At 50.0% G+C, this 15,526-nt stretch overlaps 1 protein-coding gene across 1 annotated transcript; it reads right to left on the reverse strand.

Moving 5' to 3' along the window:
• Positions 1-447: 447 nt before the first annotated feature.
• Positions 448-2,632, reverse strand: LOC138525651 (nucleophosmin-like). The gene has a single exon (XM_069635711.1). It carries the CDS (start codon positions 2,441-2,443, stop codon positions 1,046-1,048), a length of 1,398 nt encoding a protein of 465 aa, XP_069491812.1. The 5' UTR covers positions 2,444-2,632; the 3' UTR covers positions 448-1,045.
• Between the last annotated feature and the right edge of the window lie 12,894 nt (positions 2,633-15,526).

The following is a 15,526-nucleotide window of genomic DNA, read 5'->3' on the forward strand; positions in this document are numbered from 1 at the left end:
TCTCCAGAGCCACCCGCTTAAGGAAATAACACTTGCCCGCATATGTCCATCTTTTTACATGGGCTGCTCCCTAGGAATTCTCATTTTCTTTGCATTTCAACTGACTAATATTGCATTCCTTATTTCTTTAAGTGTTTTACTCCACTTTCATCGAATGTTTACCTATCCACTATCATTTATGTAGGTTTCAAAGTTTTGAAAATGCCCAGAACCAAAGCTAATTCAAATGTTTACACATAGGATTCTGCTTTTAACATTTAGCATTAGGTGTGGACATGGAAGGAATGAAACCCATCTAGAGAATATGCAAATGCCGTCTTGGCATACCAGAGGAGTGCAGAATAAACAAACTTCACACGTTTAGGTTAGGGATGGGTACCCGATTGAATACATCGAACAAAGTATATGGCACAAGACCCAAATCTGTTAACACAAAGAGGGGAAAGATTATTTCTGAAGCACATTTCATTTTAATATTTGGAAATTCAAGTTCCTCTGTATATTATTCTAAAATCATGGCTATCAAAATGATCACTGAATTAGATCATCTCATTAGGAGAAACTACCGATTGCCACTGCATTCTTAGTCTTCTGCTCAGAAATGAACAGTGCCCGACTCCATTAATTGTTGTTTTGCAAACTCCCACAAATGTGTCACAATGCAAGGTTCGTCCATGCGAAAAGAGGAATGAACGAAATGCCAAAACGTGTCGATCGTGTGGAGGCTGTGGCCGCAATGCAAGGCAGGAAAGTTCCTCTTTCCTTTGTTCTAGGGTCAGCGGGGGATCTGTTCTGTAGACAGTGGCCCCCAGGATGGTTACTCTAGCTTGGGATCAACGCCAGCTTTCTGTACTCTACGTTTTCACTGCAGCATCACATACTACGTTGCTGAGAGTAAGCGGGCCGTGATCCGCCTCCACCTTGAGTCTCCCTTCTGACAGCACAAACTCCCACATCTGCAGCACAATCTGAGGTTCGGCAGTGCCCAAAGTGGAGTCAGCGAACTTCCGAAACGTGTCCGTCGTTTTGGGGATGCGGCCGGGCTCTAATGAGGGAGGCGCGTTTCTCTTTCCACTGATCCACCGCCGAGGCGGCGTGGCCGCTCGTGTAATTTTTCTGACAGCACAAACTCCCACATCTCCTGCACAATCTGAGGTTCGTCCGTGCGTAAAATGAAGTGAGCAAACCTCCGAAACTTTTCGATCGTTTTGGGGATGGGGATGCGGCCCCGGCCGCTCTGTAACCAGAGGGAGACAATTAGCTCTTTCATTTGTTTTCGGGTCATTGACGGTGGTGGCCCGTTTAATTTCTCTCTCTTCACAAACTCCCACAACTGCTGCACAATCTGAGGTTCGTCCATGCCTAAATTGGAGTGAGCGAAGCTCCGAAACTTGTCGATCTTGTTGGGGATGAGGCCGGGCTTTAATACGGAGAAGGAGACCAGTTTCTCTTTCATTTTCTCTACGGTCAGGCGAGGGTACTGTAGTGGCCGGGCGCGATCATTACTCGGCCAGTATCCACTTTCGGGCAGGTGTGGATTCGGTAGTTCCCAGGCTCGATAGTTACTCTGGCTGGGGGTCGATGGCACCCTCTCTGGCTCCATCTTAATCCGCCCCTCTTTCTGCACCGCTTCAGGAGGCAGTCGAGCAGCCTCCCTCTCCACCGATGCCTTGGCAGCTGCCAACCTCTCTGCAGATGCCTTGCCGGCGGCTGCCAACCTCTCTGCACATGCCTTGGCGGCTGCTTCCCTCTCTGCCGATGCCTTGGCAGCTGCTTCCCTCTGCGCCGATGCCTTGGAGGCGGCTGCTTCTCTCTTGGCTGCTTCCCTCTCTGCCGATGCCTTGGCGGCCGCTTCCCTCTCCGCCACTATTGCCCTGGAGGCCGCAGCATCGCTCTCCGTCAAGGCCACCAGGTGCTGGCCGCTGATGTACAGGGGCCCGGTGCCCGCCGTGAGCCAGAAAGTGACGGGCGGGGTCAGCTCCAGGCCCCCCAGGTACACGGAGGTGAGAAGGGAGGGCCGGAGGGTGGCCACAGGCACTCGTATTGTGCCCTGCTGCGTCTTCCCCTCAACCTCCAACACGTGCAGCACGTCCCGGGCGCCGGGGCCCAGGCTGGCCGTGCGCAGAGCCAGCTGCTCCCCCAGTTTATCACCGCCGCCGGGGAAGGAGACCTTCCTCTTGGTGCCACTCAGCCCGCAGCCGAAGAGGAAGCTGTGCGTGCGAGGAGGGGCCTCGCTTTCCTCCGCGGCCACCCGGGCCTCCATGTGCAGAGGCGCCTCGCTGGCCTCCGCGGCCGCCCGGGCCTCCATGTGCAGAGGCGTCTCCCTCTCCTCCGCAGCCGCCCGGGCCTCCATGTGCAGAAGCGCCTCGCTGGCCTCCGCGGCCGCCCGGGCCTCCATGTGCAGAGGCGTCTCCCTCTCCTCCGCAGCCGCCCGGGCCTCCATGGGCAGCGCTCGCTCTCGGAAACAACAGCGCTCCGCGAGCCTGTACCGGAAGTGAACAAGGGCCGAGATCTCAGCCTGCGGGACTACTCGTGGTCACGTGACTTTGAGAACGTTACGTTCCGTGGCGCGCAGCCAATGACGCCTGACGGCCTCTCGGGAAAGCACTGGCAGGCGCGTGTCCCGCTGGCTTCCTACGCACTGCCCGTCTCGAACCCTAAACAATGAAGTAGTGGGGAAAAGGTCTGGAGGGGCGTGGTCAGAGGCGGGCCTAGTGAAACAATGCAAAAGCGGGTGCCCAGAAACAGCTGAAATATTCTTATAGACTTTCTTTTAAATTTAAGAGAATAGCTATTAAAAGTCGCTACCCACTTAAAAAGAATATAGAGGACTGTAAATGATGTGGAGAACGAGAGGTGTGTGTGTGTGTAGCTGGGAGGATACCCCAGGGGCACCATGCTCATCTTGGAAGCAAGACTACACTGAGCAGTACTGGTTTGATGCCCATTCCTGCTCCTGTGTATAGACTTGGAAAGTGAGATGTGTAATCTGTGAGGTCTCTACTAGACCTTGACCAGAAGCCTTTGCAGAGCGCAAATATCTCCAGACTGTTGGCCAACTTCTTTCCTTTGTATGTGTTGTTAATAATGAATGTAAGATCTCTTTGCAAAAGCTGCCGTTGGGCGGCCATGACACTCTTATCTTACCGTCTGTACCTTTAGTCCATTCTACGCTATATTTCACTATTCTATCTTTGTAAATGGGCAGGGTCTTACAGATATACTGGAGTGGGGTCTTTAACGTTTGGCCACCATAAGGGGTCCCTCGCCCTCCCCCGTTATACATCATTTCAAACTCACAATCTTTACCTGACCTCTAGCCGAGGGTTTTGGACGTTCCGCTGAAAGTGGGGAGAGAAATGTATGTTATATACCTTTTAATGTACAGTTATCACTATGTCCAGCCTCTTATGGCTGCACACTTTGCATGGTGTAACCCTGTACCACCCCTCCTTCACCAGAGTTGCCTTTGTCCGGCACGCACTCTTTTGTTTCTAGGGCCCCCTGCGGGCCGAGGCATGTAAGGTTGCCTGCGACCCCACACCTTGCGCGGCGCACACTTGGGCTGCCCCACCTTTGTTAGGGCAGCCGCTGCCTGGCACGCCCTCTTCAATGCCCAAGGCCCCTGCAGCCTCACAACTTACGCAGTGTACTCCAGTACCGTCCCACCCACACTAGGGATGCCGCTGTCTGGCACACCCCTTTGATGATGTGCCGCCTGTTCACCTGTACTGCCTTTGACTGCTGAGCCACGGGCTCCGCTCCGGTTAATACCACTGTGTCCTATGCAATGGTCTATTGGTGACGTCACCAGTTAAACACTACACAACGAACAACTCATGCACGTACTATGCATCCACCTCCCCACACAATAAAACCCCACAATCCCCACAGCTGTCTTCCCACCTCGCATGGAGTGGAGTATGCATCATTAATCAACTCTCTCTCTATAGTTAAGCTGCACCCGCCGTGTCGCCTGACGTGTGATACGCTCCCTCACCGGAGGAACTTAACCAGTCAACTACCTTCTGCAATCTGAGAAACACTAGCTACCTCCTGCGAAAATCCGACACCTATTCACCGAGCTAAAACAATCAATAGGAGATCCTCATCTATTCATCGAACTACAACGCCGATTCATAGGAAAGCCACACCCCTATACATGTGCCACCCCTATACATGTGCTCACTGTCCAGACCTATCAGCGCAGCACTACATCCGTCACGTGGGGACCCGCAGTCCCACCCAGTAACGCTCATCAACACAAGAAAAGACTACCTCTGCTCCGTTCCCTACAATTACACGTGTGCCGATCACCAATGATACCCCGAACGTTATGGCAATGTCACACCACCCTGCACCCTAATCACACATCCTGCCCCCACCTGCAAAACAAGTTGTTGATCGTTGTGTGATCCATACTCTAGACTCATGTCTGCCGGTGCTGCTCGGCTGCGGGCACCCCTCTCAGTTGGCTCGCCTCCTCCCCTCCGCGTATGGACACTCGCCAACCACGGGCGGTATGATTTTGAAGTCGGCGTCTGATGGCCAATCCTCAGGTTGCGCTGTCCAGTTATGTTGCAGTTTCGCGATGGTCATGCAGTCCTCCGAGGGGGCAACGGCGGAGGGGGCCACGTTGCCGGGCCACCTTATCACAGACGATCTCGCTGGGGCCTCCAACTTGTTAGGGACATTTCTGGGGGTCGGCAGAGCCGTACCTGGGGTCCGTGGACTTCCAGCTCCCTGAAGGCCCTAACTCCTCCCAATGTCCTAAAGAAGTAGGAGGTCCACACAAGGAGCAAAGAGTTACTGCTGTTTATTCGGACAAACAAGCAGGGACACAATACAAAGAGCAATCCGATCCAGGCATAGTCTCAGCGAAGTTGGGCTTGCAGGCCCTTTTTCTACCTGTGTGACATAACAATTTGCATCACTTGGGAAAACTCATCCCCAAACCTACCGCCACTCCAGGTTGGCTCCCTGAGTGGTAGGTCCAGTATAGGAACATATAGCATAAAATGTTATTGGCGGTTCCTGTGTCAGATGGTATGCTTGGTTCGTCCCCAAAAATTGCTACTCTAAAAGTGATACATTAGAGATGGTTAGTGATTGGCTAGTGGGCATTATCGTCAGTAGTTAGCCCCCCGTGTCCTGATTGGTCCATTTGTGGGCCCCCAAGCCTGGGATCATCGTTGTTCCTAGCCCGCAATGTACATGATGGTAGCAACAAAGTGTGACTATGTGACAGTGTATAACGATGGAGAGGTTCTGCTAATGGCCCTTCCCAGTGCCGACTGTGTATGGGTTGCTAACTTTGTTGCAAGCATGGTCCCAGAGGTGGGACACCTGCGCCTCTCCAGCCACCGGGCTTGGCATCATGTCGATTCGGCCACATCATGTGTTGGGAGACGGTCGTTCGAGGCCGAATTACTTCAATTTGATTTGTATTTTGCCTGGGATAGTCACGGCAGCGGCTGGTGTCACCTTGGTTTGGTGAGCGTGGAATGTGAATTGTAACATCATGGCCTTAGCTGCGGCGGCTCCTGCCAGGGGCGGTTCTGCTTTCTCAGCGTCTTGCAGCTCTGGGTTTTCTGTGAGGCATCTCTGGCCTGCTGGATTTTCCTGAGGCCTGCATTGGCTCTGGCTGTATGAATGATGTAACATCCATAGGTTAGTGGGTGTAGTGGTCAGTGAGGTCGTCCAATGCTTCAGTCCGTCCATAGGGTTCCGTCCATAGGGTTAGTAGCATGTAGCATCTGCAAGCATGTACACAAGCTCTTCTGGCATCTTGTGTTTCTGCGTCAGGGTAACTGGTAAAAGTGGAAAAATAATAAACATGCAACCAACGTGTGTGTGTGTCACGGTCCTCTAACTCATAGCACTGTACATGTTCTTCGTGTAGGTTGGTGTGTGAGTGATCCAAGTGGGCAACAGCACATTTGCTTCCTGTCTAACGCATTTTTGCCGTCATGGCATCTCTAACGATATGCAGCTTGGCTTGCGGGAACGTTAGTCGAGCTGGTCCATGTAATCGCTTCCAGTTCTGTCTTGGCTCCCTTCGCGTGTCTTAGGCAGGATGCGTCCTGTTGCAGGGAGGCACGGTCTGGAGGCTGAACCGTGTTTGTGGTGCGTGTTGATGTTAGGAGCAGTGGGAAGGGGTGCAACCTCATGCTGTCGGTGGTTCTTTAGTCGTGACGGCATCTTCCCGATAGGAGGTGTGGCTTGAGGGAAGGGACACTCCCATTTCTCCTCTTCAGTCCCTCCTCTGGTCGACTTGTCAACCACAAAATTGTCGATCCGCTTGTCATCTCTCAGCCGCCACAACTTCGTTATCCCAGCCAGGTGTCCATAGTGGTTGACATGATCTTCAAACGACCAATACATGTACACGCATCCTCCTCCGGGTTTGCAGTACACCCACTTCCCAACGTAAATTTTTGGGTTCTATGGGTTTTCTAATTTCATTGATGGGGGGGGGGTACAGATCTGCTTCTGTTATTTGTTGACGCAATCTCTCTTGTTCCTTAAATATCACGTCCTCATGTTGGTCATCATCTGCGGGCATGAGGACGTTCAACCCGATAATTTTTTCTGCCGTCTTTTTGGATCTAGACATGCACAATTTTATTCCCAGCAGCCTCCTGCTAGTACTTTGAGGCCGTCTCATAACCATGATGGCATCCATGACCAGAGATACGAGAACCAGCTACTGTCCTTCTTCGTTCCTTTTGCTTCTTCTTCCATTTTGGCATGCATTTTTGCTAATTGTGATACAGCTTCTGATAATGTTCTGTTATCTTCATCATTTGCTCGAATGAATGTGCAGCAGGAACTTCCTATCTTTGCGCAAACTCCTCCTTCCATCGCAATGAGGAGGTCCAGGATGTATCTGTTCTGCAGTACTACCATCCTTGTAGCTCTTAATTCCTCCTTTATGTTGTTGAACCCTTTCACAGTTGAGTTTATTGTCATCATCAGCTCCCACCTAGTAATTTGCAGCCATTTGGAATTTGCATATGCTTCTATTCCTGGCTGTATTACTGAGGAGAAGAACACGGCTGCTTTACTGTCATGAAGCCTACTCCCGGAGAACCAGTCCAGGACCAGCGTCCCTGGAAGCAGACATCATGTTCCCGGGGAAAAGGCAGCAACCCCTAGTAGGGGCCCTTTGGACACTGTCCTGGCGCCTTTGGCGCCAGGCTCATTTTGGACCTCAGTCCTGGCGCCATAGGCACCAGGCTCATAAAGGGAGTGTTTATGTGAACTTACCTGATGCAGACCGTGCTGCCAGATCCAGACCTCTTTGAGGCCTGAAAGCGACTATTTTACCTGTGGGTCTATTTTGCCACTCGGCGTGGCCGGGGAAGAATATGTACCTGGAACTACTTTGGGGGGCTATTTAAGCCAAGCCCAGACAGCAGCTCACGCTTCGCGTTCTTCTGCACCTAGCAGCTGGACGCTCACTGTGTCTGCTCCTGCATCCTGACTCCAGCCACACCCGCCTCCATCCTGGAACACCTGAAAGCAAAGAAGAGAAGGGAAAAGGTGAACAGAAGAACATTACCTGCTTCTACCCGGAGTCCGGAGTCATCACGCCGGCGATCCTAACGGAAGACATTTATTTTAAAGACGCATCGCGTTGCTCGCTGCAGCGCCGCGTTCCACTCACCTGTTCACAAGGCATCTCCGTGCTCCTTAGCGACCATCTGCACTATCCGCCGCATACCTGCACCTAAGGGGGAAGAGAAGAACAAAAGGTGAGCAAAAGGAACATATTGAGGAAAGCCAGATTTTCGCCATAAGACTTACCTGATTATTGTTGGGAGAATCTTCCCTCATCTCGGGTCGGCGCCGCTTCTTCGGCAGTACCGTACCCCGGCCCCTATGGGGAAAAAAGACACAAGCATTAGTGGGTGAATATAAGGACATTAAAGGAACCACCCATCATAACTCACCTGAGTTTACCTTCGGCAAATTGTTTCCTCTACGCGAAATCTTCACTCAGCACCTGTGATAAAAGGGATAAGAGACGGACTACTGAATATAAAGGCAAATAGAAAAGGAGGCCAACTCTTGAACTTTTACAACAGTATACTTACGGCACTTTGCCAGGAAAGTCAAGTAAGCTTGGATCCTCACCAATCCGAACACCAGTGAAGTAACTGGATATAATCGCACCCCTGCACCAGAAGCAGGATGGAGAGCTCGTCCTTTCAAACCTTAAGGTGAGAGTTAACAGGGAATTTCGGAGGTGGTCTGAGGAGAGCGAAAGAGGGAAGTGGGAGGCCGACGCGCTACTCCGCAGGTAGTTAATCCCATTTCTCCATCTGCAGAAGGATTCTCCTGCGAGTCAGACAAACGAGATTTGGGGGTCCTGCCAGTCGATCTTCCGAGTTCTGTGCATCACCTTAGAAGAGGCCGCAGCAGTCCAGACCTAGTCAGCGTCTCTGTGGGAGTCAGGTGAGCGTTACAGAACGCGAAGCCTTCCTACAATTTCCCACCCAGGCGCTATGGAGACTTCCGAGACTGATCAGTTGGCCCACCTATTGGGGGAATTACAGGCCGAAGTGCATTCCGCTCGTTAGGAGACTAACGCTCTCAGGAGAGAACTAATTGTATCTAAGGAACGAACTGATGACCTTGCCAGGCAGCTATTGCAAGGTCAGGCTGGACAAACTCCCCAACCAGGTTCAGGGGGTTTTCCCGCCCCAGTGGTTTCAAGTAACCCAGTGCAAATGAATCTACCTGGGAATATGCCGTTGGCCCCACCTGAACGTTTTGCCGGGGACCCCAAAAGATTCGCCGTATTCATGAATCGATGCCGATTGCACTTCCTCTGCAGACCTGGGGCCTTTCCTAACGACCAAACCAAGGTAGCTTTTGTATTATCATATCTCAGCGGCTGTGCTGCCGATTGGTCCGTTCCACTGGTTACTCAAGATGACCCAATACTCCGGGATTTTCAAGGCTTTCAGACACGCGTGGAAAGATTATTTGCTCTGCACTCTCAGGGACAGGCCCTGGACAACAAACTTCTGTCCCTACGACAGGGTAACCAGGATCTCTTAGCCTATATCGCAACCTTCAATAGGTTGGTTGTGGAGACTGGATGGCCAGAGGATAAAAGAATCACGTTATTTCATCGAAGTCTACGTGGAGAACTTAAGGATATCCTGGCCCAAGTTTTAAATCCGCCCCAAGACTGCATGGAATATATAGACTTAGTGGTCCAATTAGATCACAGGCTTCAAAACAGAAAGGCAGATCGGTCCAAGTTTGAGACACGGGTGTTGGTCAAGACTCACGTTAACCCCAAGGGTGCCGAAGTTTCAGAACCAATGCAAATTGGAGGGGTTAAAGGACCTTTAACTCAAAAAGAACGTGAAAGAAGACGGCAGATGCGATTATGTCTTTATTGTGGGGCTTCTGGACACTTTTTACGAGATTGCCCAGTAAAACTGCCCAAGAAGGCGGTAGGAGCCGCGGATAAGAACCATATGGAACCTGATTAGGGAAACGACCACGCCCGGCAAGCGTAGGGGTCCACTTGCCGAGCCTGAAAACTAACTCTCAGACCTTGCACTTCATCATGCCAATGGTCATCATAGATCCGGAACAGCCTGGGCGGTTGCATGCAATAAAGGCATACATCGATAGTGGGGCTATAGGAAACTATGTGGATCGTGAATTGGATTCTAGGATCAACCTCCCTCTTCGTCCTAAAACCAGTAAAGAGGTCATCACCACAGTAGATGGAACCGAAATCTCCTCTGGGCCGGTAACACATTCCACTGCAGAGGTGACACTAGTGGGTTAGGACGGGCATCGGGAGGCTGTTGTGTTTGACGTAATCAAGGCTCCACAGTTTCAGGTAATTCTAGGAATCCCTTGGTTAGAAACACATAATCCTCGAATTGACTGGCGAGCGAAGAGGATAACCTTTCCGGATTGTGCACAAACCTGTTATCCAGGAAATCCAAATATAGGCCTGGCTACAGTAACCCCTGCCACTTTGCAAATACCGCCGGAATACCAAGAATTTCAAGACGTCTTCCAAAAGGAACAGGCCAACACGTTACCCCCTCACAGGTCGTACGATTGCCAAATCGATCTGATGCCCGGTGCACAACCCCCTTGTAGCAGGATTTATGCTCTTACTGAACCCGAGAATCTTCATTTGCGACAATATTTAGATCTGTACCTAGCCAATGGTTTCATCCGCCCGTCAAAGTCTCCTGCATCCTCGGCTTTGTTCTTCGTGCCAAAAAAAGAAGGCGACCTCAGAACTTGTATCGACTACCGCACATTGAACCAGATAACTGTTAAGAACTGTTACCCTTTGCCTCTGATCCCTGAACTTCTTGACCAGGTGAAGGATGCCTGCGTATACACCAAGTTAGATCTCCGGGGGGCTTACCATCTGGTGCGAGTAAAGGAAGGCAACAAATGGAAAACTGCCTTCCACACCAAATATGGACTAATCGAGTACCAGGTGATGCCTTTCGGATTGTGCAACGCACCTGCTGCCTTCCAAAACTTCATGAACGATGTCCTTCGGGAACTCATCGATGTTTGTGTTGTCGTATATATCGATGACATTCTTGTGTACTCCTCTTCGGAATCTGATCACAAAAAGCACGTCAGGGCAGTTCTTGAGAAATTGCGCCAACACAAACTATTTGCAAAACTTGAAAAGTGTGTTTTCCATACCACAGAAGTTGAGTTTCTTGGTTTCATCCTGACACCTAAAGGAGTCCGAATGGACTCGCGAAAAGTGGATGCCATCCTCAAATGGCCATCGCCTAGCTCTGTGAAAGGCGTTCAAAACATGCTTGGCTTTGCCAATTTCTATCGCAGATTTATCCCGGAATTTTCACGTATTGTACAACCCATCACTGCACTCTTGAGCAAAAATAAACGCTTCGAATGGTCTGAGGAAGCCGAACAGGCCTTTCAGGAATTAAAAGCTAAATTTACCTCCGCACCTGTATTGAAACACCCGCGTCCAGATCTCCCATACACAGTCGAAACTGACGCATCCAGCTTAGTCATGGGAGCTGTCCTGTCTCAAAGAGATCCCGAAACTAACCAACTGCACCCCGTAGCATTTTGGTCCAGAAAATTCTCGGCACCTGAGGTCAATTATGCAATCACCGACAAAGAATTATTAGCCATTAAGTCCGCTTTTAAGGCTTGGAGGCATTATCTTCTTGGCGGTAGACATACCATCACGGTGATCACTGACCACCTGAACTTACAATATTTGAAAAACTGCCAAAGCTCAATCATCACGTCAGCTCCGATGGGCTTTGTTTTTTGCTGAATTCGATTTTGTAATTACCTACCGTCCTGGCAGCAAGAATGGCAAAGCGGACGCTCTATCCCGAATAGGAATGGGAGAAACAGATACAAACTCAGAACCTGTACCGATAATTCCCGAACAAAGAATTCTGGGCATGACCTCTTTACAAACACTGGAAGACATTCAAGCTAGAGTTAAACAACTCCTGGACCCTACAGCCTTGCAGGATTGGATTCAAAAGGGGTCTTACTTTACTGTCAATGATGATCTACCTTACTTCCAAGGGTGCTTATTTCTACCACACAAAGAATTACAAGAACTGGTTATTTCTCGTTATCATGATACGCTAATAGAGGGGCACCCAGGTATTGCCAAGGTGCAAGAAAAGGTTAAACGACAGTTCTGGTGGCCCTCTTGGCGAAAGGACATTAAATCCTTTGTGATGTCCTGTGGTGTTTGTGCCCAAAATAAAGGTAAAAAAAAAAGACCAGCCGGCCTTCTTCAACCCTTAGACATTCCACCGGCACCTTGGCACACCTTGTCACTGGATTTTATTACGGACCTGCATCCTTGTTATGGATATAACACTATTCTTGTTATTGTGGATTTATTTTCCAAAATGGCCCACTTCATTCCATTAAAAGGTTTACCTTCAGCTTCTGTCCTAGCCAGGGAATTCCTTGAAAATATTGTTCGTTTACATGTATTCCCGTCCATACTAGTCTCTGACCGGGGAAGCCAATTCATTTCCCATTTTTGGAGAAAGTGTTGTCAGCTGGCACAAATCGACGTAAGATTATCAACCAGCCACCACCCTCAGACCGATGGTCAAACAGAGAGGACTAACCAGACCCTTGAACAATATTTACGGTGTATGTTGCATCAATCTGAAAGTAATTGGAATGATATGCTTTGGATTGCCGAATATGCATACAATAATTCGGTACATTCTGGAACTGGGCAAAGTCCTTTTTATACCTTATATGGGCATCACCCTCGAACCTCAGATCTTGACTCGCCTCAAAGCCTCGAAATGCCCGCAGTAGACCATCTGCATTCTACAATAACTCAAGCTTTCAAAGAAGCAACTACACATTTACAGCAAGCCAAGAGAAAATACAAGAAGAATGCTGATCTCCATCGAAGTGAGGCACCTCTATACCAAATAGGAGACCAAGTATGGCTGGCTACCAGACACTTATCGCTCAAAGGACCTCGAACTTTTAACCCAAAATATTTGGGGCCTTACTCAATTACGGCCATAATCAACCCGGTGGCCGTCAAACTCGACCTACCAGCTAATATGCGGATTCACCCTGTTTTTCATGTATCACTTTTGAAACCAGTACAACCTGGAACCTGACTAATCAAGCCACCAGAACCTATCCAAATAAATGGAGAACCTGAATTTGAGGTGAAGAACATTTTAGATTCCAAGGTGTCAAAGTCAAAACTTTTCTATCTAATAGATTGGAAAGGATACAGGCCTCAGGAAAGGTCTTGGGAACCTAGTGACCATGTACATGCACCTCGGTTAATAAAGAAATTCCACCGGAATTTCCCAAATAAACCGAAACCCCCGGAGAGAACAATCTTGGGAGGGGCCTTGGGGGGGGAGTGCTGTCATGATGCCTACTCCCGGAGAACCAGTCCAGGACCAGCGTCCCCGGAAGCAGACATCATGTTCCCGGGGAAAAGGCCAGCAAACCCTAGTAGGGGCCCTTTGGACACTGTCCTGGCACCTTTGGCGCCAGGCTCATTTTGGACCTGAGTCCTGGCGCCATAGGCGCCAGGCTCATAAAGGGAGTGTTTATGTGAACTTACCTGATGCAGACCGTGCTGCCAGATCCAGACCTCTTTGAGGCCTGAAAGGGACTATTTTACCTGTGGGACTATTTTGCCACTCGGGCGTGGCCGGGGAAGAATACATACCTGGAACTACTTTGGGGGGCTATTTAAGCCACGCCCAGACAGCAGCTCACGCTTCGTGTTGTTCTGCACCTAGCAGCTGGACGCTCACCATGTCTGCTCCTGCATCCTGACTCCAGCCACGCCCGCCTCCATCCTGGAACACCTGAAAGGAAAGAAGAGAAGGGAAAAGGTGAACAGAAGAACATTACCTGCTTCTACCCGGAGTCCGGAGTCATCACGCCGGCGATCCTAAGGGAAGACATTTATTTTAAAGACACATCGTGTTGCTCGCTGCAGCGCCGCGTTCCACTCACCTGTTCACGAGGCATCTCCGTGCTCCTTAGCGACCATCTGCAAAATCCGGATTGTGCAGATGGTCGCTAAGGAGCACGGAGATGCCTCGTTAAAATAAATGCACGGAGATGCGTCTTTAAAATAAATGTCTTCCGTTAGGATCGCCGGAATTGTAGTGTTACTTATTTGTTCAGTCACTACTTTTTATTGCACTTGTTATTATCTTGGTGGTAGCATTCAATTACGTTTATATTTCAATCAATAATTCACTGGGAGCATCAGATGTCTGGGATCTTCTAATCATGGGGTGGTTTGTGCGCTCTTGTTCACTTGTTTCCTTGGGGGTATCTAAACTAATAGTTGATGTTTGTGGGGTGCTGCTGTTGTCCGCCGTGTCTGTTGCTGAAGCGTTGGCCCAGTCGCTGTTGTGGTGGGGCGAGGTCGGTGCTTTGTAGGGCTTGATGCCACAGAGGTGGGTCCAAACGTTCTTATCTTTCAATTTGACAGCTCGTGATGCAGTTCTTTCCATCGTGTGCGTGCCTGTAAACCTGCCCGTAAACCTGGGCGCGTTCCACTTCTGGGTAAAGTTCCTGATGAACACCTGGTCTCCTTCTTTAACTACTATGGGCCTCATTACGACCCCGGCGGTAGGGGGTTAGCGGGGCCGGTAGAGCTGCCAACCCTGTTAACCCCCTACCACCTCATTATGAGGTCTGCTTGCGGGACCCACTAAGGACGCCTGGTAAAACCAGGCATTCTTAGCGGGTCGTGCGAACAGACCAGGATGCTTACAACGGGCCCGTCATTAACGGGCCCGTTGTTAGCATCCTCGCCATTCCCATTGAGCCCCATGAGGGCTCAAATGGGAATGGGGATGTAATGGGTCTGGGTTCCTTTAATGGGGAAATACCTGGCCCTCCAAGGTCGGAATGGCCTGGTATTTCCACATTCAGGGATCCCAGACACGGTACCCAGTATGGGGGTAGCCATGCTGCTAAAAGCGTCATGGTTACCTCCATACTCAGAATGAGGCCCTATGTCTTTTTCTTGCTCTTGGCCGTCGGTTGTTTCTTGTAGATCGTTATCTGACCTCCCCTGTGTCCATCGGATCTGTTGAGAGATAAGGGAGGCACTAGTAACAAGGGAAGTGACATTCATACATTTCCTTTCCAAAAATGTCATTAGCCCCTTCACAATCATACATGGCCCTTGTAGGTGGCATTAGTGGGAGGTGCATTTGACGACCGGTCACCACCTCGTCGGTAGTGAGGTGGTGGTCTGACCCGGGTTAGTTCCTTATTTGAAATAGGGCCAGGGGAAGGCAATAGAGCCTGTTCCTTTTAGAGGTTTGTTGGGTCTTGGCTATGCTTTCCTTCAGGAGACCATTGAGGTGTTCACAGACGCCATTAGCCTGTGGGTGATATGCACAAGCAAACTTAAGCTTTGTTCCTAGTAGTGTGGTGATGTGCTGGAACAGTTCATTTGCGAAGTGGGGGCCATTGTCCAACCGTAGGACCTCACAGACCCCCCCACCTCGGGAACACCTCCCTAACAAAGAACCTTTCCGCCCGTAGTGCGTCAGCATGGGAGCACGGGCCTGCCTCAATCCACCTTGAGAAGGGGCATACTACCACAATCATGTAACGGTAACCTTCGCATATGTTGATCATATCGACATAGTCGATGTGAAGGTGTAGGAAAGGACCTTCAAGATGTGGTATTATACCTTTTATCACCTTTAATGTGTGACCGGCCGTAAACTGTTGGCAAGTGAGGCAATTGCTGATGAAGTTTCCTACATGGCGTTTAATTCAGGGCATGACCATGATACTCCAATTTGTGCTGCTATTGCCTGCTTGACCTGTATGTGTAGGAAGGTGTAGTTGTGTTAGTTCTGTTTGTATTAGTGCTAGGGGCAGACCAACTTTCCCTGTGTTGTTTTGTCTCCATAAGGCGTCTGTGGGGGACATTGTGCATCCTCTTTCTACCCACAGTTCTTTTTCTGTCATTGGTGCTGCT

Source organism: Ambystoma mexicanum, chromosome 7p, assembly GCF_040938575.1.
Source record: "Ambystoma mexicanum isolate Mex_15411 chromosome 7p, UKY_AmexF1_1, whole genome shotgun sequence".
NCBI classification, from domain to species: domain Eukaryota; kingdom Metazoa; phylum Chordata; class Amphibia; order Caudata; family Ambystomatidae; genus Ambystoma; species Ambystoma mexicanum.

What these genes read in the sequence shown, in the direction of transcription:
- LOC138525651 (XM_069635711.1), bottom strand. Translation starts at nt 2,443, where the DNA reads ATGGAGGCCCGGGCGGCTGCGGAGGAGAGGGAGACGCCTCTGCACATG.